This window comes from Alternaria burnsii (genome assembly GCF_013036055.1).
Source record: "Alternaria burnsii strain CBS107.38 chromosome Unknown 693, whole genome shotgun sequence".
Lineage (NCBI taxonomy): Eukaryota > Fungi > Ascomycota > Dothideomycetes > Pleosporales > Pleosporaceae > Alternaria > Alternaria burnsii.
The window spans coordinates 1205323-1232392 of NW_024066117.1; the positions used below are offsets into that span (position 1 = coordinate 1205323).

At 52.7% G+C, this 27070-nt stretch overlaps 10 protein-coding genes across 10 annotated transcripts; 7 read left to right on the top strand and 3 right to left on the bottom strand.

Annotated features, from left to right (window-relative positions):
- Positions 1-510: 510 nt before the first annotated feature.
- GT037_008051 (s-adenosyl-l-methionine-dependent methyltransferase) lies at positions 511-1455 on the top strand (the record flags this gene model as incomplete). The annotated part of the gene is made up of 3 exons (XM_038933098.1): positions 511-765; positions 812-1372; positions 1423-1455. The coding sequence occupies 3 exons, from the start codon at positions 511-513 to the stop codon at positions 1453-1455; spliced, it is 849 nt and encodes a 282-aa protein (XP_038784599.1).
- A 788-nt stretch (positions 1456-2243) lies between these two features.
- GT037_008052 (uncharacterized protein) lies at positions 2244-3800 on the top strand (the record flags this gene model as incomplete). Its single annotated transcript, XM_038933099.1, has 1 exon — positions 2244-3800. The coding sequence occupies one exon, from the start codon at positions 2244-2246 to the stop codon at positions 3798-3800; it is 1557 nt and encodes a 518-aa protein (XP_038784600.1).
- A 245-nt stretch (positions 3801-4045) lies between these two features.
- GT037_008053 (uncharacterized protein) lies at positions 4046-7528 on the bottom strand (the record flags this gene model as incomplete). The annotated part of the gene is made up of 1 exon (XM_038933100.1): positions 4046-7528. One exon carries the CDS (start codon positions 7526-7528, stop codon positions 4046-4048), a length of 3483 nt encoding a protein of 1160 aa, XP_038784601.1.
- A 600-nt stretch (positions 7529-8128) lies between these two features.
- On the bottom strand, positions 8129-12075 carry GT037_008054 (wd40 repeat-like protein; the record flags this gene model as incomplete). Its single annotated transcript, XM_038933101.1, has 4 exons — positions 8129-8616; positions 8783-8882; positions 8971-9135; positions 9364-12075. 4 exons carry the CDS (start codon positions 12073-12075, stop codon positions 8129-8131), a joined length of 3465 nt encoding a protein of 1154 aa, XP_038784602.1.
- A 251-nt stretch (positions 12076-12326) lies between these two features.
- GT037_008055 (uncharacterized protein) lies at positions 12327-14506 on the top strand (the record flags this gene model as incomplete). The annotated part of the gene is made up of 4 exons (XM_038933102.1): positions 12327-12362; positions 12419-13044; positions 13089-14284; positions 14370-14506. 4 exons carry the CDS (start codon positions 12327-12329, stop codon positions 14504-14506), a joined length of 1995 nt encoding a protein of 664 aa, XP_038784603.1.
- A 946-nt stretch (positions 14507-15452) lies between these two features.
- On the top strand, positions 15453-15764 carry GT037_008056 (uncharacterized protein; the record flags this gene model as incomplete). Its single annotated transcript, XM_038933103.1, has 1 exon — positions 15453-15764. The coding sequence occupies one exon, from the start codon at positions 15453-15455 to the stop codon at positions 15762-15764; it is 312 nt and encodes a 103-aa protein (XP_038784604.1).
- Positions 15765-15997: 233 nt separating this feature from the next.
- GT037_008057 (kinesin-domain-containing protein) lies at positions 15998-18870 on the top strand (the record flags this gene model as incomplete). The annotated part of the gene is made up of 2 exons (XM_038933104.1): positions 15998-16811; positions 16871-18870. 2 exons carry the CDS (start codon positions 15998-16000, stop codon positions 18868-18870), a joined length of 2814 nt encoding a protein of 937 aa, XP_038784605.1.
- A 2029-nt stretch (positions 18871-20899) lies between these two features.
- GT037_008058 (uncharacterized protein) lies at positions 20900-22833 on the top strand (the record flags this gene model as incomplete). Its single annotated transcript, XM_038933105.1, has 2 exons — positions 20900-21768; positions 21822-22833. The coding sequence occupies 2 exons, from the start codon at positions 20900-20902 to the stop codon at positions 22831-22833; spliced, it is 1881 nt and encodes a 626-aa protein (XP_038784606.1).
- Positions 22834-23335: 502 nt separating this feature from the next.
- On the bottom strand, positions 23336-24997 carry GT037_008059 (cysteine proteinase; the record flags this gene model as incomplete). The annotated part of the gene is made up of 1 exon (XM_038933106.1): positions 23336-24997. The coding sequence occupies one exon, from the start codon at positions 24995-24997 to the stop codon at positions 23336-23338; it is 1662 nt and encodes a 553-aa protein (XP_038784607.1).
- A 300-nt stretch (positions 24998-25297) lies between these two features.
- On the top strand, positions 25298-27039 carry GT037_008060 (t-complex protein 1 subunit beta; the record flags this gene model as incomplete). The annotated part of the gene is made up of 3 exons (XM_038933107.1): positions 25298-25500; positions 25554-26928; positions 26980-27039. Coding segments are annotated over 3 exons (1638 nt in total), but the record flags the coding sequence as incomplete, so codon positions are not given.
- Positions 27040-27070: the final 31 nt, after the last annotated feature.

Consider the following 27070-nt stretch of genomic DNA (forward strand, 5'->3'; position numbering starts at 1 on the left):
CGGATGCAGAAAGCTCTAGATCGTTGACGACAGCCACATCCAACTCAACGTCAACACTATACAGAACCGTATATGCACCAATGATCCGACCCACATGAGCGTCGCGTATCCACATGGTATAGTATGAACTCGCCTCAACCTGTGCCAAGGGTGCCTTGACGCGTACACGGGGATGTGGCACCGAACAGGCAGGATATGGCGTCTGACACACATTGGCATCCCACCCTCAGTAAAGAGGTTTTGTAGAAAAAGCAATTTGCAGAAAGTCAATTGCTAATGTGCTAACATAAGGAGTGACATCTAGAACGACTCCACGGAAGCGGGATCCGTGCTAAAACGGTCGACCGAACCAAGCGCCACTCGTCGTACACGTTCCTGCATGCATTTCGTCATTACTGACCACAGCCCCGCACTAAACCACACGCGTTGAGGGGCACTCTCTAGCAGCTTGGACGCGTCGAGCTCACGGCTGCCCGCACAATTTCATACTGCCATTGAACAACAGCAACAATGGGTAGTTTCGATCAAAGCAAAGCCTATGCAGCGCAAGAGGAAGAGGGTGCCTTCTTCGACGATGGGCGAGAAATTGAGCTCCTGCACTTCGTCTACTCGCACCCCAACATCGAGAAGATACGAGGATCGCCAGAAAACGTTCTGGCTGCCATTGACGAATATGGCCGCACGAAGAAGTATCTCATGAACGTCGGGGAGGACAAGGGCCGTATCGTAACAGATTTGATTGCGGAAGTAAAGCCAAATACCATGGTACGAGACTTGTCGAACTCGATTCTACGTTTCTAACACCCCGCAGGTAGAACTCGGCGGCTATGTAGGCTACTCCTGCATTCTCTTCGCAGATGCAGTACGCAAAGCAGGTGGTGAGCGATACTTCAGCTTTGAGCGTGACCCCGCTTTCGCGGCTGTCATCATGTCTTTGGTCGATCTTGCAGGCCTCACCGACCTTGTCAAAGTAGTCGTAGGCTCAAGCGACGAGGGTATCGCACGACTGGCCGCATCAGGCCAACTCAAACACGTCGATCTCATGTTCCTGGACCACTACAAGCCAGCCTACACCACAGATCTGAAACTTTGCGAGGAACTTGGCCTGATCACCAAGGGCTCTGTGCTGGCAGCGGACAATGTCATCAAGCCCGGAAACCCGCCGTACTTGAAGTATGTCAGGTCGAGCGTTGAGGAGAAGATCAAGGAAGCAGGAGAGGGTGGGCAGACAAACCTCAGCGGCATTGCCGAGACGAATGTCAAGATGTACGAGAAGCGATATGGCAAGGCCAAGTTCAGCGAGAGCAAGGGCAACCCAAATCTCAAGTATGAGAGCAAGCTGGTAAACAGCTTTGAGCCGACTGGTGTACCTGTGAGTTCAAACACAGACGACGCTTTGCAAGCATTTACTGACTAGCACAGGATGGTATCGAGATTACACGATGCGTTGGTTAGATAGAAGCATCATCAATAGTCGGATACGCGTAATAATCTCTATGAATCGCAAGTTTCAGCGCTGGTGGGTCCTGAACGACTCAGACATGGGCATGGTACCCGACCACAGACCAGCAGGATAGCTACCGTCAAGGCTTCAAGGACAGCACGAATCACTGCAATAGACAATTGAATCCACATTTGAAAGCTTTTGTCGATCCATCTTTGCGAAACCGTATTGCACATATTGTGCGGGATGTCGAGAAAATAGCATGACACGTTGCATTCGAATAAACAAACATGAACCCCACGCACCCTGCATCCGCGGTACAAGCCCCTCAACATCCATCTGCCGATCACGGCCAGATCATTGTCTCAAAATCAGGATCTACTATATACAGATCGTAAACAGGATCGTGGAGTTCCTAGTGTTCCGCAATGTCGTACATGAGTGAAGTAACGATGACGTCGAGACTAGTCGTGCAGAGCCAGCACTCCTAGGCCAACAACTTTGTCTGGGCGAACGCAGCCGCACGCACATCAATCACCTCGCCTATGCAAGAACGGGTTGCGTGACTACGAGCCGTCTGTTTACTGCCCGCTAAATCCTACTTACTTGCAGTTTGCATTGCAGTGCAGCCTGCACCTTTTTTTTGCAGGGGCAATTAAGAGGTTCCTCGGTCTTACTTTTGATAAGGTAACGCCGTTGGTGGTGTGTTGGGAAACTTCTAAACGGTGAAGACTGCGCGAGGACAAGTGCCGAGGTCACGAGCTGCTCATTTTCATTAAGCAGCAACAAGGAAAAGACAATGGCAATGGCGGAAGGAAAGAAGGATTCGGTGGTGTTGCCATTTTACTATAGCCATGTGTGGAAGAACGTGCTTCTACTGGCTCTGAGCGCTGTTTGCGCGCCTCTCTCGGCAGCGCTGGTGTTGGTCGGTCTTGCAGTGTCCAAACTCCATGGACAGCGCAATGCAACGTTTTCTAAGGAGGATAAGCAGCATGTTGCAGCGGCACGAAGACGGAAAACTATTCTTGTCACAGGAGTGTCGATGACCAAGGGCCTTACTATTGCGCGCAACCTGTCTCAGCATACACCACATCGCATCATCGGCGCCGACATCTCTGCTTTATCACCAGGTCGCTTCTCCAACGCTATTGCAAAATACTACCGTCTGGACACACCAAGTGGCGACGATGCGGAGCCATATATTGATTCCATCCTCTCCATCATCCAGCGCGAGAAAGTCGACTTATGGATCAGCTGCTCCAGCGTCGTCGCAGCCGTAGAAGACGGTCAAGTCGTCCGCTTAGCAGAAAAGCAGGCGAAAGAACAAGGCCGCAAGTTTGAAGCCGTTCAGTTCCGGGAAGATGTGGTCGAAAAGTTCCACGAGAAGGACAAATTCATCGACTATATCGAATCGCTCGGTCTGCCAATCCCAGAATCGCACCGCTGCACCCACCCAGCGGAAGCTCTCGATGTGCTCATGGGGGAGCTTCACAGAACCCCGACAAAATCTGGAAGAACAGCACCCAGGCGACAATTCATCATGAAACCCATCGGAGTGGACGACAAGGCGCGAAACAACATGATGACCCTCCTCCCCTTCAAGACACCGGATGCAACAGCGCGATACATTCACTCTCTCAATATTAGCAAGGAAAACCCATTCCAACTCCAACAATTCATCAAGGGAAACGAATACTGCACACATGCACTCGTCATCCGCGGCAAAGTCAAGGCCTTCACTAGCTGCCCCAGCCTAGAACTCCTCATGCACTACGAACCGCTACCAGCGTCCTCCCCCCTCAGCAAGAAGATGCTCGAATTTACCGAGCGTGTGTGCAAAGACGGTGGCGAAACCTTCACAGGTCATCTGAGTTTTGACTTTCTAGTCGAGAACGACGACAAGGGTGCGGCTGCGAAGTTCTACCCTATTGAATCTAACCCCCGTGCTCATACGGCTGTCGTGCTCTTTGAGCAGACGCCCGAAATGGCGGAAGCATATCTTTCCATCTTCAACAGTCCTAACCCCTTGACCTCCAAAAACAAGCCTGGCCCTGTTTTCCCTCGTACTCCAACGTACAGTTATTACTGGGTCGGACATGACCTTGTATCTTTTGTCATCCTGCCACTTCTCGATCTCTTATTCGGTGCGACAACGCTGCAGAGTGCGTTCAATGATCTAGCGACATTTTGGAGTCATGTTGTGGGGTGGAAGGATGGGACGTATTTGTTTGAGGATCCAGTACCTTTCTTCGTCTTGTATCATGTTTATTGGCCGGCGAAGTTCTTGGATGCGTTGATAAGGGGGCAGGCGTGGAGTCGGATTAATGTCAGTACTACGAAGATGTTCGAGGTTTGAGTATGGGGTGATGGACGGGAGCTGGACGGGAGGAGTAGGAAGGTGCGAGGTGAGATCGGGAGTTGGTCCAATGCATGTCAGTATGTATAATTCTAGATGATTTTTCATGAAGTGTTGTATCATTACCGTGGCGTCGTCACTGGACCTGATCGCAATGTCGTGCTACCTCAACACTGCCACTCCTTACCAACCTGAGCTTGGGCTCTTCAATTCATCATCCCTTATCTACTACCCCCTCACCACCTTTAGTCCGAACTGGCATTACTATCAGTATCCCAAACCCTGCCCAACTTCCCGTCTCTAATGCTCAACCACACCTTCTTCAACTCTGCCGAATCCCATCTAGCTCTCTTCTTCAGTTCCGCAATAGCAATCGCCATCTGCCTCTGTAGGCGAGTCTGCTGGCCACACAGCGCCCGAGCCAAACTGCATCGAGCGTAGCAGCGAAAAGCGACATTGTGTTTATTAGTAGTGCTGTTGAGACGACGATAGTAGCCTCTGCGCGGCTGGAATATAGCTACTGTTTTGGTCTTCTTGGACGCACGGTAAGGATGGAATGCGGTCGTGTAGGATTTTCGAAGTGTGGTGCTGGAACGGGTTTTGCAATGGTACGTTCTTCTTTTCATAATTTTGCGCTTGATGGCAGGTGGTGAGCGAACCGTGGGTTCTGCGACGTTGAGTTGGTTGTTACGTTGGTCGTTAGGTGACGGTATTGCAAGAGAAGTTGAGTCTATGGTACTGATGATCTGTTGAATTGTGTCGTTTAAAGGTTGGCCTTGCCTTAATTCACCAGCATAGAGGTCAAGGGCGTATTGAGAGATGGTGCCATGTACAGGATTGCTGATCTGTTCGCAGAGGCTAGGAGTGTAGGCTGGGCCGTTCTCGGTGTCTTCATCTGCTTTGCGCTTGCGCTTGACGCCTTTCTTTTCGTTTTCTTTGTGTAATGAAACCCTACCGTTTTGAGTATCGATGTTATCTGTAATTGCTGAAGTTGCCGCCTTGTTTAACAATCCTCCCAGATTGTTATTTGAATGGTCTGTTCTTGTGAGCTGGTTGCCAGGCGTATACTGTGGATCATCTGCTGAGCCTCCATCTGCCTCGAACTTGTGCTTGAATCGATGATCGCCGTCGTCGTTACGCAGAGTAGTATTGGAATCAACATTGTCGTCAGCAGTTTTGAGCACCACCTTCTCGTCTTGAGTGACGGTGTCGTCGACGGTAGATGTGTCCCTGCCCGCCTCTTCAACAGCATACGAAGCCTTGAGACCCTCCCAATCTCCCTTGGCCCGCAACTTCGCGCGCTTCAACTCCACATCACCTTCACTACGAGTTAAATCCTGGATCATCTCCGCAACACGTCGAATCTGTTTCAACGGTACGACCTTGGTGGACAGCTGATATGCAGCACCTTCCTCAGCTTCCGCTTCCTCCCCTTTCTTAGTTTTTGGCTCGATTTGAAGCGCGCGGAAGAGATCAGTTATCAGTTGGAAGTTAGGGGGATCTGGATCAGCATTCATGTCTTCGGCGCGGAAGCGCTGGACTTGATCGCTCATCAGCACTTCCCCACGGATACGCAGAACGAGGTCGTAAGCGCGGCGGTAAAAAGAAAGGAAGTCAAAATTACTGTGCACCTCGTTCTCTCGTAGTTCTGATTTCATTGTACCGAAGAGCTTGGCGTGGGTCTCATCTTGCTTGTCGAAGTTGGGTCTGAGCATCCTGGATTTGCTCTTTCCTTTTCGCCTTGGCTTTGGAGGCGCGATGTTGGCCGCTAGGTTCGCGAATGTATCACGTAGGCCCTTCATGTCTTGAGTAGCTTCCTGGCAGTCATCATCTGGTGTCTTGTCGGTATCCTCGCTTTGTCGGTAGAGGTAGTTAAAGACTGCGTGACGCCTCAGCCAACGATCGTTGTCCGGATCTGAATCGTAGTAGTCGCAGATTTTAGCTTCCAAAGGCAATTCGGGTTGCAAACCACGCTTGGCACCAAGCTCTCTCGAAATTTGAGGTAGAAATTTGGACGTGTGACGGAAGTCTGAAGCCATAACGCGACTGCTAGTGTTGCCCGAGAGGAGAAAGCGGTTAAGGAAGTCGTTAGGGTGAGTAGGTGGATCACCCCGGAACATAACCTTGGCCCCATATATCATGATCAGGTAGTCCAGGTCTGGCCATGGAATCTCCAGACCACCCATCTGGCAGGCGGCGTTGTATAGATGGGCCATACCATGAATGAACCATTGTATCTTAGCAATCGCAGTATGATGATAGATGGAGTTAAAGTGCCACATGGAGAGTCCTGCGAGCGTCGAGTGGACAGTGATGAAGACGCTAGCAGTCATTGGCTTTTCTTGAGAGTTCAAGAGCTCTTGTAGCCACTCCAACAGCCTGTCTAGAGGACTGAGAAGGATGGTGCTAAATTTAATCTCTTCTTTGCACATGTAATCTGGCTTTGTGCCCTTGGTCCACATGCGATCCTCGTAATCGACATGATAACGGATGCATCTAGCGATATCCAAACCGTGCTCGGTAAGGTCGCGTAACATCCGACGGTAGTCCTCACGTACAGCTTCCTGGATGTCAAGGACAATGGCCAGACCGAACGGCAGGTAGTCCTGCGATGTACTCTGGTGCAATAACATCTCTTCAGTAAAGTGATCCCACTTAGGAAGTTTGAGACTGCCCTTGCGAATGACATCGAAGAACCTCAAGAAGAGCATGAGAGGATGCTCTCGTATATCTTCGTCAGCACTGTCCTCTGTTGGGTGTGTCTTTTTAATGTAGGCTTTGATCAAAGCAGCAGCATCCAGACCGAACAGGTGGCGCAATACCTTTTCAGCAGGTAGTGTCGCAGAATTTTGCGCTCCAGTCTCAAGAGCAGCTTTGGTTTTGTTGAAAAGTTGGTGGATGAGTTTGGCCAATTCTCCAGGTAGCAGATCAAGCTCTTCCACTAGTGACTTGACGTTTTGGTTCATTTGGTCCTGAGCCAGGTCTGATACCAACGCTGCTGTAATCGTATTGACGAGGCCCTTGTGATAGAGCACCCAGATATCGTAGAGGACATCTCGTATGCGGTTGAAAGTGTAGAGAAAGCAGAGTATAAGGAATTCCCGGCGCAGCTGCTCTTCCTCTGCAGTCAGCGGATTTGTCTCTGATATTGGTGCCTTCTTCTTCGTCCTGGATGTCGGAGTTTGTTGCTGCTGACCATCACTCTCCATTTCGGATTGGTCTTGTTCCTGCATTTTCTTAAGCAAGTCGTCTTGTTCGTCTTGGCTTGTCTTGGGACCGGTGGGAAGCTGAATGAACACGAATGTGGGCGTGTCGTTCTTGCGATTTCGAGCTTTGTTCATTCCAGGAACGAGAACCTTCAACGACTCCATGAGCGTCTCTAGGCTCCCGTTGAAGTATTCATGACCCAAATCCGCCGTGTTGTTGTGTTTGTGGTATTGCGTCACCTCTCTCCTTGAGCGGATGGCATCTTCGAGGTCGTTGATACCGGAGGTGTCGGCAAGTGGAACGCTTGTAGCAGTGATGGCGTTGACGAGTTGCTCCTGCTCTTGTAGTGGTATTCTGTAGCCCTTTTTGCTCTTTTTCTTCTTAGCCTGGTCTGCGACTATATTTGCGAGTTCCACGCCGCGCTGAATTCCTGTCTTGAGCAGCCATGCCTGAAATTGTTCGGTATACGTTTTGTAACGCTTGACTGTCTCGGGAAGTTCGTTCCGTCGATAGTAATCCATGTTGAAAGAGAATTAAGGAGGTAGTTGAGAAAATGAATGTGGGTGGTAAAGACAATTGAGAAGAGTTGAAGGCAGTGAATTTAGCTGGTGAAGTAGCTTCGCGAGCGCACTAGAGAAGCTCGCGAGGAAGTATCTGTGCTTTCTGATATTAGGAAGAATGAGTAACGATTATAGAATAAAACCTTAATGGCAGTGCGCTCACGGGCCGCCAACTTACAGTCAGGTATTACGCAAGATGACAGTCCCGTTCGCGATAATGCATTCAAGGTCCGCCTAGATCTTGCTGTCGCGTGATAATACTTGACGCAACCGAGTGGTGGTCTGGAGATTCCGAGCTCGGTGGTTCATACCCTTGCTATGCGCTAACGCTCGCAGGTCTCAAATTCAGATACACAAAGTGAAAGGAGGGAAAGGCCTCGTCACTAGGAAGACCGAAATCCTTCTCATGTCCTTCAAGGCTAGCGTCGTGGCCATTAAGGGCTTCGCTTCATCGTTAGCAGTACAAAAAGGAGTCGGCCGCTGTGGTCCATCAGAAGCCGTCGTAAAAGGCGCGGGATTGAACAGTATCCATTCACATATCCGCCCAGAGAATGTCTCACTCTACAACAACGAGCGCCATTCCTTACTTTCCGGCCTCTTGATTCCCAAATGATCACACATCAGCCCCATATGATCAACGCCCCAGAATCCCTCAGTCTCCCCCTTTTCATTCGTAGCAACAAACCAAGGCAGACCAAAAGCCCCATCCTCGAACGCCTTGGTCGTATTCCCACCTAGCACCTTCTTCACCTCCTCCGTCTTGGTCCTCTCTAGCACCTTGCTTGCCTCCTCCTCACTACCCAAAGCAACTGCGAGAATAGCAGCCAGGTTCTCCGGCTTGATTGGATCGTTCCATTTTGCCCAGAAGTTTTCGTAAAACAGGGCGATGGCTTGTTCAAGGGCTTGGGGATGCGATAGAGAAAGGGAAACTAGGGCGCGTTGGATAGGCAGTGTGTTGATGGGGAAGCCAGGTGGAGTATCTTGCGAGATGGGGACGTTAAAGTGAGTGGATAGGCGCTGGCGCTCTGTGTTTATCCATTTGTCTTTATCTGATTGGGCGTGTTAGATGGTAAGATAAGCAGCTGCAATGATGGTGACCCCGATGATGGTCCACTAGATGAGTCGTTTGTTGTATCTTTCTCTTTCGTGTTGCGCTTCCTCCTTACTGCGACCAAGCTAAGCTGCTCTTCTAAGAGAAGGGGAGATCTGACATACTTTTTATCCTCAATGGTGGTGTATTCTCACAGACCTTCATCAACCCCCCGAGCAGAATAGGCACATACGTCACCTCAACCTGCTTGAAAACCTTTGAGTTCTACTCGAAATACTCTTGTTAGTACTGTAGTGCATGATTCTAGCACAAAAATCTAGATTTACGTAGGACACATAGTAAAGCAACTTACTTTCAAGATGTAGAAAGCGATGTAAGCAAACGGGCTGACAATGTCAACGTAAAGGGTAATCTTCGGCTGAGCCATGGCTGGATGGGTTATTGCAGAAGTCAAAAGGGGATTACTGATCTGGAGTGGAGATGAAACCGGGGGTGCCTTTGTTCCTGGCACCTTGCTCTATGTAGGTGGTTGGTGAGGAGACGAGGCCGGTGATCTCATAGCCGATCGGATTAACCGAGGCACAGTCGGCCGGCGTCTATCCTTGACGCAAACAAGTACCACATTTGAAAAAGAAAATCCTGAAATTGCCAAATGTAGTATTCATATTGAACCTACAACAATCCAGCTACTCGTCGGAATCTTGGTGCCAGGCTAGCTGCCTTGAACATATTACTCCTAATCAACCATGACGACATCCCTTTGAAGACCCAACTGCGAAGTGCCGTTCGTAATAGCCTTGACTTCACCCGCAACCTCGTCCATTTCCTTGAGAGTAAAGTCCAATAAGTAACTCTCGTCAACCAACTCCTCTACTCGCTTGTAGTGCCTCTCAGAGTACACCTTGATGGCATCTAGCACATCTTTCAGACTACCCTTTGCGCCAACCTTGCCCTGCGGCCTCAGACTAGCTAGTCGAGGAGCGGGATATGACTTGACAATAGTCCACAGAATCTTCTGAGCAATGGGTGCAGTACGCACGTTAGTATTCCAGTCGCGAAGGCGGATGAGCAGTTTGTACAGCTGTTCGTCTGCTAAAGAGCCAAGGACTTCGTCTACGGTGATGAGACCTGAGAGACTGTCTGTATCTGGGTTCTCGGTTTCCACCACAGATTTAAAGAGGGAGAAAAGACGGGCGGGCTGGTCCATCTGGAGTGCAAGGACGATAGCTTCGCGATAGTTGCCGGCGTAGGTATAGTTTTGTAGTTTTTGGTCAAGTTCGACGCGTTCTGTTTCCGCTGTTGTTGCAGCTTCCAGCGTGGTGCTCGTTGTATCTTCCCAGAACGTGATGACACTATCTCCGCCACCAGACACCAAGGCGCCCGTTGTGGGGTGTGCGACAAGTGCCCAGACACGATCAGTGTGGTTGTCAAGTGTGGACATGGCCTCACCGGACACTGTATCCCAGATCTTGACCAGTCCGTCACCAGCTGCAGAAGCTATCTGTGGGCCACGCTTGTCCCGTGCGTCGACGGGTCGATAGGGCAGCCACGACAGCTTCAGTACACTGTTCGAGTGGCCTTCTAAAGTGAGTAAACAGCTGTAGTCTGCTAGACTCCAGATCTTGACCGTCTTATCTCCGCTGCCTGTTGCGATCAAGCCCTTGTTTCCTGAGTTTGGCGCTTGCGAGTCTTTGGGTGCGAATTTGACTGACCAGACACCACGTTTGTGACCTCGGAGGACACCAATAGCCTCTCCTTCTGCGGCGGAGTAGATCTTGACGGTACGATCCTGCGATGCGGACGCAAAAAGACTTCCAGAGGGGTCGATGTCGATGGCATTGATATCTTTGTCGTGTGCTTTACGGGTGTATTTGGCTCGCAGTTTACCCTTCATCTCTTTGGTGGTGTCCCAACGCTTGACTGTCCTATCTTGAGAGCCGGTCACAATATACGCTGGTGGGTGTGATAAGGGGTCTGTGAATGCGGCTGATGATTCCTGGGGTATGGTGTGCGGCAGTGCAATCGCTCCAAGCGACTCGGCATGACCTGTGAGGACTGCAGCACAGGTATACGATTCGTTAGCGGGGTCGAGACGCCATAACCGTGCTGTGTTGTCTTTGGCACCTGTGACAAGCCAGTGGCCTGACCAATCTACATCTAGGCAGATGACAATGTCTTCGTGTCCTTTTAGCAGTCCGACATCGGCACCAAAGTATTTGCCTTGGGTCGCGTCTTCTGCGTCGGATTCGTTGAGTGTGATTATCCGAATATCCTCTGAGTTGGTGTTGAGTGCCAATAGGGACTTGTCTCGGCCAACGTAGGCGATGTCAATGACCTCGTCGTGGGTTCCGGAAACGCGGCGGAAGATGGGCAGCGGGTCGATGGTTTCTTCTACGACGAGTGACTCTGCCGTTTTGAGGGAGTAGAAGTTGAGCACTTGGTCAGCGTGGACCGAGATCAAGTAGGGCAATAAAGGATAGTGGAGGATGTTGACAATCTCATCCGTCTCGGATCCAGGCTCTTGCTCTCGGGTGAGCTCTCTTCCACTGGAGGCTGACCAGAGTCGTAGTCGGCCGTTCTCTCCACCAGAGTACAGAATCTTGCCGTCTGCGATGAAGCCTGCGCTCTCGATGCCCTCCAGAGCGGCAATGGTGCGTTGCGCCTTCCACTTGTGTGAGTCCCAGACAATCAACGTCTTGTCTCTGCTGCCAGACAGAAGGACCTTCTCTTGCGGCGAGTACTGTAACGAGCGAACGACGGAGACGTGCGAGTCGAGGACAGCAGCGCTCTTTCTCTTGTGAAGATCCCATATCCGTATTTTGCCGTCTTCGGCACCAGAGGCCAACCGAAACTGTATCTGAGTCTCGCCCTGAGCTTGATCCGACTCGGCGCCTTCCTGCCGCGACTTCCTCTTTCTCTTTTTGTTGTTTTCCGAGGCGTCGTCACGCTCGGCTACCTCTACCTCGAAGAAGTGCAGGGCCGAGACGACTCCGCCATGGCCGTGGAAAGTGTGTGTCGTGTAGCCACCGACAATGTCCCAGATCTTGACCACGCCGTCGGCGCCGCCGGTGGCTATCAGCGTGCCCGTGCGGTCTGTGGCTAGTGTGACGACAGGAGACGTGTGCGGGCGTAGTGTTCGGAGAAGGTCGAGCTCGATGGCTTCGTCGTCGGTGTCGGAGGGCCTGAGGGCGAAGAGGCGCATGGAGAGGGAGCGCGAGCACACTACGAGATGAGATGCGGACGGGGTCAGGGCCAGGGCCGTGATTGCCTCGCCGTCTCCCTCGACCCTGGCCAGCTCCTGGCCGTTGGTGAGGTCGGAAAGAAGGACGTCCTCGCCCAGGCTCGCGGCCAGAATGCGCCCGTCTCCGCTGAGGGCCAAGCTGCCTCCCGAGTAGATTGGCTGCAGGGTGCGAGCGACGTCGTACGTCGTCTTGACGGCAGCTCTTTGGGCCGACATGGTGGATTGCGGACTTGGTAGCGTCGCGTCTTTGCCGAGAGAGGTGAGGGAAGTGTCGCAAAGTGCTCGAGGAAAAAAGTTTATCGATAACGGCAGTCGCAAGCCACGCGCGCTGACGTTTGGCGCCGGCGCGTGTCCCTCCGACCGCCAACTCGGCTTCTGGAGCATGCGCCTATATTGTATTGTTCAAGATGCAGCCACCTTGTTCTACTGCGTCCACCTGATCCAAGCGGAACCTTGTCAGCACCACCATGGGCCGGCAAGCCTACCTGGACAAGATCGCTTTCGTACACACGCCGCCAGCCCGCGCAATGCTCAAGGACATGTCTGACACGCTTGCTAGGGACGGTCTGCCTTTGAGCCCACCCAATCCGCCTCGCAGTCGACCGAATACGTCCAGCTCGAATCGTCCCAGTCCGAGATTCCACAACGTTACCACGAGGCCACGGCCAACAACTACGTCCAGCTCTACGACGAGCGCGGCAACCCCATCAACCCCCGCTCCCACCAGTATGGCAAGAAACTCAGAGGCGCCCAAAACGATGTGCTCGCGTCTGTCGGCGTCGTCGAGCGCAGACACTCTCCCGCCGACGCCTTCCCAGGGTCCAGCGTAGAGCGTCTCGAGCTGCTCGAAGCCGAGGATACGGTTGGAAACGCCATTGCGCTGGCGACTACCCTTACCGAGAACCTTTGCACGTGGTGGATAGGCTCAATCAGGGAGAGGATCCTGACATTTCGCTATCCCCATGCCCTTGCCTTCAGCCACATCGCAGCCTCGGAGCGTGCCCTCTCTGGTACTTCGATTGTCTATGCTGGCTTCTTCTCTCGCGTCTTTGCGACCATGAACATCCAGGCCATCGTGTACAGCACTTTTGTCTATCAGCCCGTCGAGCGTATGCTGTATGCGACACGTGCCAGCCCAAAGACCCGCCACTTCTTCCGACGAGCCAAGAAAGCCATCAAGTCTAGGTAGGTCTCACCTTCGCCTTCCTACTTCTCGTTAACCCCGTTAGTCTTCGTCTGGGCCTCGAGGTTCTGTGCTACCCCTTCTTTTACCACGCTGCTTTGCAGCGCCTTGGTCTGGTGCCCGCTCGCCCACTACTGCCAACATGGACATGTCTCATTCCCTTTTCAAGCTCATCGCCTCTGCTACCATTTTCTGTGCGATACGATGCGTCCAGTTCCATCACGGAATGTATTGGAGCAGTGCTGACTTCACCCCTTGTCCTTTTGTGTGCTGAACATGCCATTGAACGCTGGATTTATGCCTGTGTCTATGAAGCAGTCGAGACAGCCGTCATCCGCCCTGACAAGCCTGACGTACCCAGCCGAGATGTTAACGGAAAAGACCGTGCTTTGACTGTGCTCGGGTTGCGGCGGGAGTCACCAACCCTTATTCGCAACGCCATTCACAGCCTACTTGCAATGCTCGGCTGGGCTCTTCCAAGTTCCTCTCCAAACACACAACAGAAGCGGACCATCGAGCTTGCAACCACGGCTGCTTCAAACAATGGCCAGACAATAGAAGTCGGTGGTACTCAAGTCATCAACGCTACCCCGCTGCATCTTCCCGTGCTCCAGTCCCAAGACCAGCCTGTCACAGAGCCGCTCGACGCAGATGTAATCACAATCCCAATAGATGCGTTCCAAGATTTGATACGATCCACAACTCCACCGGGATCACCAACAGAATCCGAGCAAAACGAGAACGATCCGCGAATACGCATTACTTCAAGGGAAGGTATCGTAGAGATGGAAGTCCGCCTACCACCTAGGATACTTTCCACTCACACTCGTGTTACAGAAGCCTCGGGTTCCTCGCGAGATGATGCAGCTGTGGAGCCGCGGGACCGAGCACGCTCAATAGACGGCCATGTATACCACCGCGTATCCCAACTTTCGTGTGAGCCTGCGCAGATGATCAGTGCAATGGTGAGAGCTCAGCTTGTCGGTCTTGCCATGCTTCCGTTTAGGATGGTTACTTTGCGAATGATTGCTTCACACCATCTAGCCAGCCAAGGCGGATACGCGGGGTCACATCGCATTGTGAATCCACTAGAGCTCCATGGCGATTTGAGCTGGCGGAACATTGGCACCCAGCTCTCCCGCGTAGCGCTCTGTGGTGCACTCGAGTTGGCTATCGATCTCAGTTTGTGGGGAATGCAATATCAGGCCATTACAAAGTTTGGACAGAGTGTCTTCGGATGGGGTACGCTATAGGCGAGTCGCTCGCTTCGTATACAGCGTCAGCACCAGTGACATGCTCTTGCATTGCACTTGGACTTACCACTCAGGCGGGACGTTCCTGAAGTCTACATGCTCGCTAACACCCGATGCAATGGCCGTAGGGTGGTACCTTTGCGCGTTTCACGAGCAACTAGACTCGACTGCCGGCATGGAGAATGCTCCGAAGAAGAAGAAGAAGAAGTAGTAAGCAGTGCACAGCAGCGTCCCTACGATTCCAGTGGGTTGGCTTTTTATTGGTCACCGCCGCTATGGGCCATACTCGGTCTCGAGTCAAGTGGACAGACGTTTGAGCGGATCGATCATGTTTGTTGGGGCATGCGCACAGAGGAAGATTGCCGGCAGACGTTTGCAAGACATGATGGTGACTCGGAAGGCAAACGCGGCAGCACGTGCAATGTGGCGGTCCTCCCGCCAGCGCCAATGCGTTCGTCTCACGAGGCTGGCGCTATGCAACGCAACTAGCACGACTGATTGGGGGAGCGAGATGCGACGTCGAGGTTTGGTCAACAAAGGCTTTGTGACACGGAGATTGCGAATGGTTCTGTAGTAGAGCAATGGCATGCCGCAGGGGCAGAGAAGCGAAGGATGGTCGGCATGATTGCCTGTGCAGGGGCGGATCAGCAGGGATCGCCTCTGGGGCTTTACAAATACCGTTGACGCAAGCCGTCACTACAGAAACGTCGCTACCAGAAAAACCGTGAGATTCAGATAGAGTAGCAGTGCGCACGGCGCGCTGGTGCAAGGCCAGATGGCGCGCAGAGGGTTAGGCAAAGGTGGTCAGAGGACTGGTGCCATAGGACAATGGTATATAGCCGGAATGCTACGCGAACAGAGCCGGGCAAGGGTCTGCAGATAGCAGCTGTGGGTGCGGATATGTACGCTTGGACTGAGGCTGGCGGAGGGCTAACGTCTTTGGTGTGTAGAGGCAACATGGGGGGAACAAGTTGAACCCACCAAGAGTTGACGATTGAACCCCTTTTCCACCCTTTCTCAGGGTCGGGAGAGGGTCCTGTGTCTGATTTCTTCAGCCGTCCCCACAGCGCAGCCGTCGAGAGCGATTTGCCGCCTCCCACTCGTTCTTTGCTTTGCACGGAGTTTTCGTCGGTCGTTCCTTTGTCGGGCCCCTGCACATGCACCGAGTCCCAGGGGATATCCACGCTTGGGCTTTTCGGCGGCCACCATCCTACCATCCATCCCATCACCGCTCCTTTTTCCCCACCACGCCAGCACACTGCTGCCGACCTCTTACCCAGACACGCCGAGTGTTGTTGTATCGCATCTTCACCCTCGCTTCCGCCCTCGACGCCCTCGACGCCCTCGACGTCTGCCAGAGCGCGCTCCAGCCTCTTGCGTCGAACGGCAGTCTCCACTGCACCTACCCGTCTCCGCTGCATTACATTCGCGCTTGCTTCCCGCATCCAGGTCCCTGCCTGTCTGTCTGAGACTGACGCACACCCAACCAAGCCTGCCTCTCCCCTCCCCGCAATACACAGCCAGCTCAGACTGCTTCCCCGGCCTGTTCGAATTCCCGTCACGACTACTGGAGGGCCACGCCGGACATGTGCACTGTGGCATAGGCCACCTGGAAAAACAAAGGCAATCGGGCCAAACACTGCAGCGCCAGCACCCTTCCAGCCTGCAGTAGCACTCGAACATACGCGCCACCCCCATCACCATGTCGGCCAACTCGCTGCCTCGCCCCTCGCGGCCGTCGATTGCTCCTCCCACCGGTCCCTTGCCCTCGCTGCCCGTCCCCAAGCAAAGAAGCTCCAATGTCGGTCCGACGACGCGAGCCTCGTTGCTCCCAGGCGCCGCCAATACACGCGCTGTGTCTTCGTCGTCGCTACCCTACAGGCCAACTTCCAAGCACCTCACATCGCCGTCCGTGCCGTCATTCCCACCCGAGGCAGGTGCCGCCGGATCGCTGCCCGTTGGAAAGTCGCTGCGCAAGACAGTCAGCATCGGTTCCTTTCCGCAACCACCCAGACATGGTGGGCGATCGAATCCAACCAGTCCGCTGTCGACGAGTTCGACGCCTGGAGGAGACATGGTCGATCGGAGAGTGTCGTCAATATCCAAGGGTCAAACGCCTTCCAGGAATAACAGCCTCAAGAAGCCGCGAAGCTCTAATATTGGAGGAGCGCGAGGTTTACTACCGAAATCGCCCCTGTCACCCCCCAGTCTACTCAATGGAAGCGCAGATTCCGTCACAGTAGAGACAGCCCACCTTAGTCTTCCCTCACCACCGCAGAGCCGCAACTCTTCGCCCCAGGGATCGTACGCAACCAGCGCAACCACATTCGAGGAAGGGGAAGACGGACGCGCAGATGGCAAGGTACACAAGGACGGCAAAGGCAATGTCATCGTCAGCGTTCGGGTACGGCCTGATGCTGGGGCCAAAGACAACAAACACGACTTGGAGTGGGAGGTCAACAATAAGCGCGCACTGATAGCCTACAAAGGCAAAGAGGGCGGAGACTACATATATGGTATGGTTGCATAGCGAGGTGAAGGGGGACTGAGCTGGAGCTAATTTGGTCTGACATAGACAACGTATTCGATACCCAAGACAACAACGCCCGCGTATACGATGCTGCAGCCAAACGACTTGTCCGGAGGGTCATGGAGGGCTACCACGGCACCGTCTTCGCCTACGGAATGACTGGAACCGGCAAGACGTTTTCTATGCAAGGAACCGCAACAAATCCTGGTGTCATACCACTCGCCATCACCGATATCTTCTCTTACATTCGTGAGACGCCTCAGCGAGAGTTTCTTCTTAGAGTCAGTTACATTGAAATCTACAATGAGAAGATCATCGACCTGCTAGCGGGACCCGTTGTAGGCATGAACGGCCAGACTGGGCCCGTCGAAGAGATCAAGCTTCGCGAGGACAGCAAACGTGGCGTCTATGCGTCGCCACTAAAGGAGGAAATTGTGCAGAGCCCGACGCAACTCCTGAGGGTTATTGCACGAGGTGACAACTCAAGAAAGGTGGCAGGTACCCAGTTCAACGCGCGCAGTTCCCGAAGTCACGCCGTGGTCCAGATTGTTGTTGAGAGTAGAGAGCGCGCTCCCGGCCCAGCGGTAAATGGCGACAAACGGTCAGCCATTGTCCCTGGTGGTGTCCGTGTCTCGACGCTCAGTTTAATCGATTTGGCTGGTTCTGAAAAGGCGGCTGATAACAAAGAAAGGCGGACTGAGGGTTCCCATATCAACAAGAGTTTGCTTACTTTGGGTACAGTCATTGGCCGGTTGGCTTCCGATAAAGACAAGTCTGAGAAGGACAAGGGCAAGGGCGACAAACATTTGCCATACCGAGATAGCAAACTGACCCGACTTCTTCAACCTGCCCTCTCCGGTAACTCGCTGGTCAGCATTCTCTGTACAATCCAGATCGGAGCCAGTGGTAGTCCTGCTGCTGTGAACAGCCACACAGGTGAGACGCTGAATACTCTCAAATTCGCTTCCAGAGCCAAGAACAACATTGTCAGCCACGCCAAGAAGGCCGACGAATCTATGGGTGCTGGTGGGGACGCAGGAAGTCGAGCGCTTCTAGACCGCTACCGCCTGGAAATTGAAGAACTCAAGAAGCAGCTCGCTGAAGGCAAAAACAAAGAACCCAAGGAGGAAGAAGATGACGAGCTGAAAAGAGACAAAGAGGAAGAAAAGGCGCGCGAACTGGAAGACAAGCAGCGGCATGAAGAGCAGATGCTTGAGATGCAACTAGCCCGGACTGCCCTAAAGGAGCGGATCGAGCATCTCAATAGGCTGATTTTGAGCTCCAAGTCTATCGGTGTCAACAATGGCCGATCATTCTCTTCAATGAGCTTCCAGCGAGGCTCCATCATGAGCACCAACCACCACGATATGCGCCCAAGCTCTATTCGTTCTTCTGCTAGCCATGCTACCCTCGAGGTTCCCGGTAAAAGACAAAGCACACCACACCTCCACATGGACGGCTCTGAGGAAGACGATTCGGTTGGGGAGAACGGAGACGGTAGTGCGAGTCAGACAGTGCAGATCCAAGCACTACAGGCTGATCTTGCGGATAAGAACCGTTACATCGCTACCCTTGAAAAGCGCCTGTTGCACGCTCGGCGATCGAGCCACTCTCGTGTTTCCATGTCATTGTCACACAAGCTCACAAATAGTGAGGAGGGTGGTATGATCGCGGCTCTTGCCGAGAGAGACAACGAGATCGTCAACCTGCGCGCACAACTTGAGGATAAGGAGCGCATGATCAGCGCCCTCACATCAGCTCGCAAGAAGAACGACACTGCACATGAGATGGGCAGCGAGTCACCAGGCAGCCGGCGCACCTCGGGTTATCAGCGCAGCGGCAGTGATGGTAGCGGAATTAGTTTACCGAAAGGTCCAACGTCGCCTGCACTCAGTGTAAAGACGCCCTTCCTACCCCCTCCAGTTACCAACGGCTCTACCAAGAATATCGAGGAGATGACGCGTATGCTAGACGAGATGATTACTGGTCGCGTTGAAAAGACTGCCAGGCGAAGCAGTCTCAGACCAGTCACCGAAGGACCATGATCTTACCCAACGCAGAAGACGGTGAGAGTCAGGGACGAATTCTTGCTTAGACGAACAAACGAACCAGTTCAACCGGGTATGAAACGAAGTACAGTAATGAGGATGAGGCGAGAACGTCAGCAACGAGCGGCGCGCGGGTGTGGCATCGTACTTGCACTTTTCCCAATCCCATCCAGCAAATAACATGTTCATTCACAAAGGGACAAGACATTAGCGACAGGCGTTTAATCGGGGAAACGGAGTAATGATTTGAGCCACCAGGCACATGGACTGGTAGGAAAATTCGGCGCAAATAGCCGTACATGGGATTTTTATGTTACGCACATGGGTTATATCCAAGGGGGGCGGCTTTCTGGCTGCTGCTGCTACTGCTGCTGCTTGTTTAATTCACATTTGCGATATGGCGAGCCCTCCTGGCGGAAGGGGATTTTGTACACTACTACTTTTTTTCTTCTTGTTTTCTATTCTCTTCATCTTCTTCCCCTGTGCCGACCGAGGGACTTTCGATCTGATACCCAAACCCCCCACCCCATCTTTTACATAGCTTGTCGTTGAAATGTGTTCTTTTCGCGCTAATGAATACAATGTGGGAGCTATGGATGAAGGCTTTCACACCTTGTTCTCGACGAGATTGTGTGTTTTTGTGTGATCTGATTTTAACAAGCCGTATTGATGTGTAGACAACTTGGTTGCACAACGTCTCGAGGTCTATACGCAATACGATAAGCGCTACCTTAGTGATTGTGAGCACCGTCATCTGCAGGGTTTTGAGACGCTAACATGCTAGCAATTTGCAGATATGTACTCCGAGGTTTGTTCATATTACGTGGTGTGGGGCACAAACTTGTCGTGCCTCGGGATCCTGAAGGAGACCATACAGCTGCTATCTAACCTAGGTACTTTTTACATGGTCGTCTCTCGTAGGATTCCAGGGAGTCAACATGCTAGCAATTTATAGATACTCCGAAGTTGTTTATAGTACGTGGTGTACGGCACAGCAGAGCCTACTTGCCGTGCCTCGGGATCTTAAGGTTGATTGCCAGCTGCCGTCTTACTGCATGTCTAGCATGACATTCTCAAATAGCAAACTTCCTTTAATACGTGTGCATATACATCTGACTACATGCCCTTTACCCTAAACTTGCAGCAAACGAATCAGCCGCCTACCTTTGTAAAGATCCCAAGCCACCATTGGTGTGGTGTTACTGTCATGTGGTTTTGGCTGTTCAATTCTAGCATCAAAGGCGTTTAGCGCCGGAGCGCGGTCAGTCGACTAAGCACCAGTGCGTCAACAACGTTGCACTAGAGGGGCATTCTGAAACAACGACGCCCTGGCCTGCGCCCATGCGACAAAATGAGGTCCCCTCCTGCGCCTTCCGCATTCTCGCTGTAACCTTCCTGGATCAAGCAAGTGCGATCTCTGCAATCTTACCTTCGATCCTATCTTGGTCTCCGCAGCGCTTCTCGAGTCGTCGCTTCTATACCCTTGGGCCGCTTACTGGCTTTATCCGCTGTGCAAGGGACTCTCGGGCGCTCCTTGATGGAGATCATTTTACGGCGGGATCCTGCTCGGACATCGGATTGTTTCTGGTTGTGAAACTCGTCGTGCACCAGGAGGGGCCTTCTCTTCAAGACACGCCTTAGCCTTGCCCGCCATTTCGAACGGCTTCTTGAACGTCCTTCTACTCCTTCTTCCTTTGATTCGTATCTTGGACGAACGAGGGGATTGAGTTATACATTCTTGTACTTTATTTTTCTTGTACCTGTTTTGCTTGTTTGATAGGCGGTGCCTACGTCCCCTCCTTTGACTACTATTACATCTTTACTTGCTTGTTGGAGCGTTCTCTGCAGGGTCAGAGGTGACGTTTACCTACCTGCATATATCGGCATTACAGCTTCGTCATCACTGTAGCACTGTGCACTGCAGAAAGCCGTTCGACTTGGCCGTACCCTACATTCTCCCTCTTTCCACGAGCGGTGACGACGCGCACGCCCATCACATCAGTCTACCAGGTGTCTCGCATTCGACATGCTAAACCAGGCTGCGAAGAAGCTTTCCAAGATGCATGTTAGACGGAATCCGAACCTGTCTATACAGTCGACAGCGCACTATTCACAACTGAGCCCGCCACCTCAGTCTGCTACCTCTAGTGCTTTCCTCTCTCCCACGGTCCCTTCGAGACGTGGCCTACTTGCGAGATCCCCACCACCGAGTCCGAGCCTTCCTAGTCTGCTGCCAAAGCATGGAAAGAAGACTACACAGCCGAGTCATTCAAAATTGGTCAAGCGAATACTGATAGGCTGCTGCGGTGTAGCGTTCCTACTATGGATTGTGTTGAGGCAGATATATGCCAACTCGCAAGGAGCGGCCACTTATGAGGATGGCAACGAAGAAGAATGGGAGATGGTTGGTGGCAGTCAGTTACCTCATGAACCTGTCGCCCTTGCGCTGCAGGACGCAAAGGGAAAGATGAGGTGGACTGTATCCATACCATCCGACTATGAATTCCCGCTTCGTCCGGCGCAGTACCGTGATATCTGCCATCAATCTATGGAAGTCTCGAAAGAAATCAGGCAGGAAGCGAAGGCTTCGGCTGGCTTTGCGAAGAGAATGTTGAACTACTATCAACAAGACCAATATTACATTGATGTCCAGGAAGCGGAACAACAAGGACTGTTGCCACCATCCAAGGCTGCTGGAAGACCCAAAAGCTTCGTAGAGGACGAGGCTATCCGGGATGGTATCTCTACGGAAGGACTCAAGGTCTGTGACAGGACTTTGACATATGTCATGGAAACGGAGGACGCAGGTTTTGGCAACACGCTGATGCGTCTGTGGATGTCGTATGGTTTGGCGAAAGCCGAGAAGCGCGCCTTTTTCGTTGATGACACTCGTTGGTATGTATCTACATTTCTGACTACCGGATGATTGACACTGACACTACCGCCAGGCCGTATGGCAAGTACTCCTCTTACTTCCAGCCTCCCCCTTCCGCAAACTGTCTCCCTCCTCCCCCATCTCATATCGTCCCCTGTCCTCACACTGCCCGACACATCGTCGTCAGCGGAGCGACGTTGAAATCCACCTTTGGACATGCTTTTACAGACGAATGGGAGGATCCAACAAAAATGGGTGTGCAACGCCAATCGAAAATCTTCAACCTCGCCCGAACAGGCTATGAGGCCCTCTTTAAACTTCGCTCAGACGACGAAACCTACGTCCTCCAACGAGCGCTAGAAATGTACGGTGAAGTTAAGAGCGAAGGCGGCCTCAGCATCGCCATGCACGTCCGCCACGGCGACAAGCACCCCATGGAATACCAGTACCAAAAGGACTACATCCCGCTAGCCCGCTACGTCGACACAGCCCGCGATCTCTACATCGATCTTGTCGAAGGCGGACTAAAGAAGAAAATGGCCAAACGCAGTCTACTCTCTTCTCCCTTCTCTTCCTTCTCTACCGACTCTCTCACCCCCCGCCATACAACTTCGAAAATGATACTCGCCTCTGACGACCCCCTCGTCTATGACTCCCCCGAACTAGGTCCTAACAGTGTTCGTGCACAAGACCGCATTGTCCTCGCCACAAAAGCCGCTCTCGAAGCCGCGCAATCCCAGCCGAAGAAGAACACGTGGATCGACGAGATTACGGGGTGGGAAGGCGGCTTCTATCGCGACGTCTTCTTTTCTTTGGGACAACCTGTTGGCAACGCCGAGGACATGAAGAAGGTCAATGAGGAAAATTCTGCTGTTCCTGAGAGTGCAATGAAGCTGAGGGAGCTTGTTGGGCGCGCATATCTGCTCGACTTGAGTGTGTTGAGCAAGGCGGATACGGTGGTTTGCACAGTTAGTAGTACGAGTTGTAGATTGCTGGCTGTTATGATGGGGTGGGGAAGTGCTGTGCAGGAGGGCAAGTGGAGGAACATCGACGGCCAGTTCGAATGGAAGGGAATCATGTGGTGAGAGTTGTTCTTTCACCCCTTTTGTTTTTGTTTTTGTTTGGTTGCATGAGATACTCAGGAACAGGTGGGGATGGCAAGTGCGAAACGGCATGTGTGCGTGTATAGAGATGGATATAAACGGCCTAAAGGTAGATTTTGACTTCCTCTCGTTCGCCCTCTTGTTGACTTTAGAAACGTGGTATGAGAGCGGTTCTGCTATGATAAATGATGCCTGACAGCAGCACGTATCTCAAGAAAAAGTCTATCCGGCTAGCTTGTGGGTTCTGTCGGGTAGATTTTGGCTGAGTGTTAAGCTTCAAGATATTTCGAAATTGATGTGGTCGGGTCAGATCTGGAGTAGCAATATTCCATGTGAGGAGTGCTGCGAATGACTGGGGGCTGACATTCTTCATCTGCGATACTAAATCCTAGCGCAGGAAGTCATTGTATTGATTCCTCGACAAGACGATATTCCAATTGTGCTCCCTAAAATACTCACACAAGACCGCCACCACTTCCTCTGCCTACCGCCCCTTTGGTTTCTGCCCCTTTCTCCTCTCCCAAACCATGAGATATGCTTCTTTGGTAAACAATGTCTCAGCCCTCTCCTTTTCAACATATAAATCTTGAATACCGTACCACTCCTCTCTCGCTCGATCCTTGACCTGCACTCTCCAAACCTTGCTTTCCTGCTCACCTTCGACACTATCATCCTTTTTCTTAACCGCCTCGTGAGTGATGTTGGCTACAAGATCATACCAGATAGGCTCGCCGGGAGGGTAGTCTTGGCTCGGCTCGACGTACGGTGACATGTCAAGAGAGTGTACGGGAAACGTGACGATGGTTGGATTCCGTTCCGAGACAAATTTGTTCTTGGAGAAGCGCTTGATGTTAAAGAGGAGGTAAGGAGGTAAGGGGTGTAGGAGGCGGTAGCGAACGCGGTTCTTTGACTTTTCTTGTGGAGTCACGCCGTTGTATTTTGAAAGGATATTGACAAGAGGGACCTGTGGGATGATGTTCTTCTCGAGGGCGTCTTGGAACAGAGGGGCTGCGGGTAGGTCGAGGGTTAGCACGAGGAAACGTGATATCTCGGTTTGAACGGCGGCGTCTTCGAAGCGGAGACGATCGCCGGCATCAGCACGCGCAGTAATTTCTTGTTGCTCGATCTTCAGCGTGCCTTGGAACACTTTCTGGATTATGCTGCTGTTGGGTTTTGTTCGCGAGCCGCCGACTGCTAGGTGAAGATTGTTGAGGAACCATGAGAGGAAGTCGACGGGATCTGACTGGTCAGAGAGAGTAAAACGTTTTGATGATCGAAGAGCTATCTCTTGGAGGAGTTCATGGGGTGAGACGTGGGTTTTGAAGGCCCGTGGGTTCCAAATCTTGCGGACGAGGGTGCTAAAGCGCTGTGCGAGCTGCGGTCGAGTCGACAAATCTTCTAGCATGAAATAGTTCCGCAAAGGAGAAACATGAGATAGAGCTTGTATCACAACATTGAAGTAATCGTTCGCTTTGATGTTGTTCATACCAACGAAACCTGGGATATACTCTCGATTGGAGAGGTCCCATGATACCTTGGGCTCCTTGTCTAGCTTCGCAACCTCTTCTTTGTTCATACGCGGATCCACAACGAACTTGATGTCGTCCAACGACTTGGACGTCACTTCGTAGCCCTCTGGGAGCACATAGACCTTCTTTGTCTCCATGTTGACGTATACGTGATGGCCCTCCTCCAGCGCGTGGAAGTATGCCTGCGATTTAGGGCCGCGACCTTGGTAGTATTTGCCGCATACTAGACAGGCATACACGTTAATGTTGGAGAGGGTAACGGAACATAGTTTCTCAAAGTCGAAGTCGAGGACTTTGCGATTTATCGTATCAAGGTATAGGTCTGTGTAGCCGGCCTCTGGGGCGGTCTGGCGTTTCGGCGCAGCGATTGCGGGCTCGTCATCGTCGTCGTTTAATGCGCCGGCTTCTTCAAGCTGGGCATGCTCCTCGTCGTATGCGCCTGTGATGTCTACTTTGCCTCGGTCTTGCTCGCGCGGTGACATGAGATGACCATTGCTAGTCGCGCCATGGGGCTGAGGGCTCTCCATGTCTTCATCTTCGACCTTGGCGCGCTTTGGTGCTGGAGACGGCGCGTCGTACATTTCCTCGAGAGGTTCTAGCGCCGGTCGCTTGGACATTTTGCGCAGGGAAAAGTGTTGCGAGGATACGGCAGTCGAGTGGCAGCTGGAAGGAGCTACAAGTCCAGGTCGAATACAGCTGCTCGCGCAATTGGAGTGGTGAGGCAGCGAAAGTTGTAGGCCTCCAAAAGGTCACGGGCGCCGGTGGAACCATTGGCCGGGGAAGCTCCGGGCGCAAACACGGCAAACACAGCTTCAACGCGGGCAGGTCGAGAAAAAAGTCGCGTTCAGGCACCACAAACCAACAACCCCACACCTTCCGAGATACCCCTCTTTGCCTGTTTACGAGTGCGTCCAAGATGGTATGTCGCACGCCTCGCTGCAAAAGCAACAAAAGCACTCACTCGCACGCAGTCCAACCCCACCCAGATCTTTGCGGAGGATGTCACAGAGGAGAAGGGCGAGAATGCGCGTCTCTCGGCCTTTGTAGGAGCCATCGCCGTCGGAGACTTGGTCAAGAGCACACTGGGCCCCAAGGGCATGGACAAGATATTACAGTCTGCGTAGGTGCCGCCTCCTGCCCCGCCATATGATGCCTGCACTGACATGTCTCCAGTTCTACCGGCGAGATCATGGTCACAAACGACGGCGCTACCATCCTCAAAGCGATTGCCCTCGACAACGCCGCTGCCAAAGTCTTGGTCAACATCTCAAAAGTCCAAGATGACGAGGTCGGCGACGGAACGACATCAGTCACTGTCCTTGCCGCCGAACTGCTGCGAGAGGCCGAGAAGCTGGTCGACCAGAAGATCCACCCCCAGACTATCATTGAGGGCTACAGGATAGCAAGTTCTGCGGCTCTCAAAGCCCTGGAGAAGATCGCCGTGGACCACAGCAGCGACGAGCAGGCTTTCAGGAAAGATCTCGAGGCCATTGCCCGAACAACTCTGAGCTCAAAAGTGCTCTCGCAGGACCGACAACAGTTTGCGAAACTTGCCGTCGACGCCGTCCTCAAGCTGGGGGGATCGACCGACCTCACGCACATTCAGATCATCAAAAAGGCTGGCGGAAAGTTGAAGGACTCGTACCTGGACGAGGGATTCATCCTGGACAAGAAGTTCGGTGTGAACCAACCAAAGCGGATAGAAAACGCAAAGATTCTGGTTGCCAACACAGCCATGGACACAGACAAGATCAAGATCTTCGGTGCACGGGTCAAGGTCGACTCGACAGGCAAGCTCGCTGAGCTGGAGAAGGCTGAGCGCGAGAAGATGAAGGCCAAGGTTGAGCGCATCAAGGCACACGGCATCAACTGTTTCGTCAACCGACAGCTCATCTACAACTGGCCAGAGCAACTCTTCGCGGATGCTGGCATCTGCTCCATCGAGCATGCCGATTTTGACGGCATTGAGCGCCTAGCCCTAGTCACTGGTGGAGAGATCACTTCGACCTTTGACCACCCAGAAAACGTCAAGCTTGGCCACTGCGATCTAGTCGAAGAGGTCATCATCGGAGAGGATGTGTTGATCAGATTCTCGGGCATCAATGCCGGGCGGGCATGCACCATCGTCCTCCGCGGTGCAACCGAGCAACTTCTCGACGAGGCCGAGCGATCGCTACACGACGCACTTGCCGTTCTGTCACAGACGATCAAAGAGCCAAGGACAACGCTGGGTGGTGGCTGCGCCGAGATGAACATGGCAAAGGCCGTAGCGGAAGCGGCACAAAACGTGGCTGGCAAGAAGGCTATCGCTGTCGAGTCCTTCTCCAAGGCGCTCCAACAACTACCCACCATCTTGGCCGACAACGCTGGTTTCGACTCGAGCGACCTGGTTACACGTCTCCGGAAAGCTGTCTACTCGGGCTTGACCAGCTCAGGTCTGGATCTCTTGTCCCCTGGAGGTGGCATTACGGACATGAGGGAGCTTGGCGTCATTGAGAGCTACAAGCTGAAGCGCGCGGTGGTGTCGTCAGCATCAGAGGCTGCAGAGGTAAGTCTACCCAATACGCATGATTCGAGCAAGGAACTAACACGACTCTAGTTGCTGCTGCGAGTAGACAACATCATCCGAAGCGCACCACGGAGACGTGAGCGCATGTAAGGGTGGGACGAGCAAGCATGATGTCGTCAAG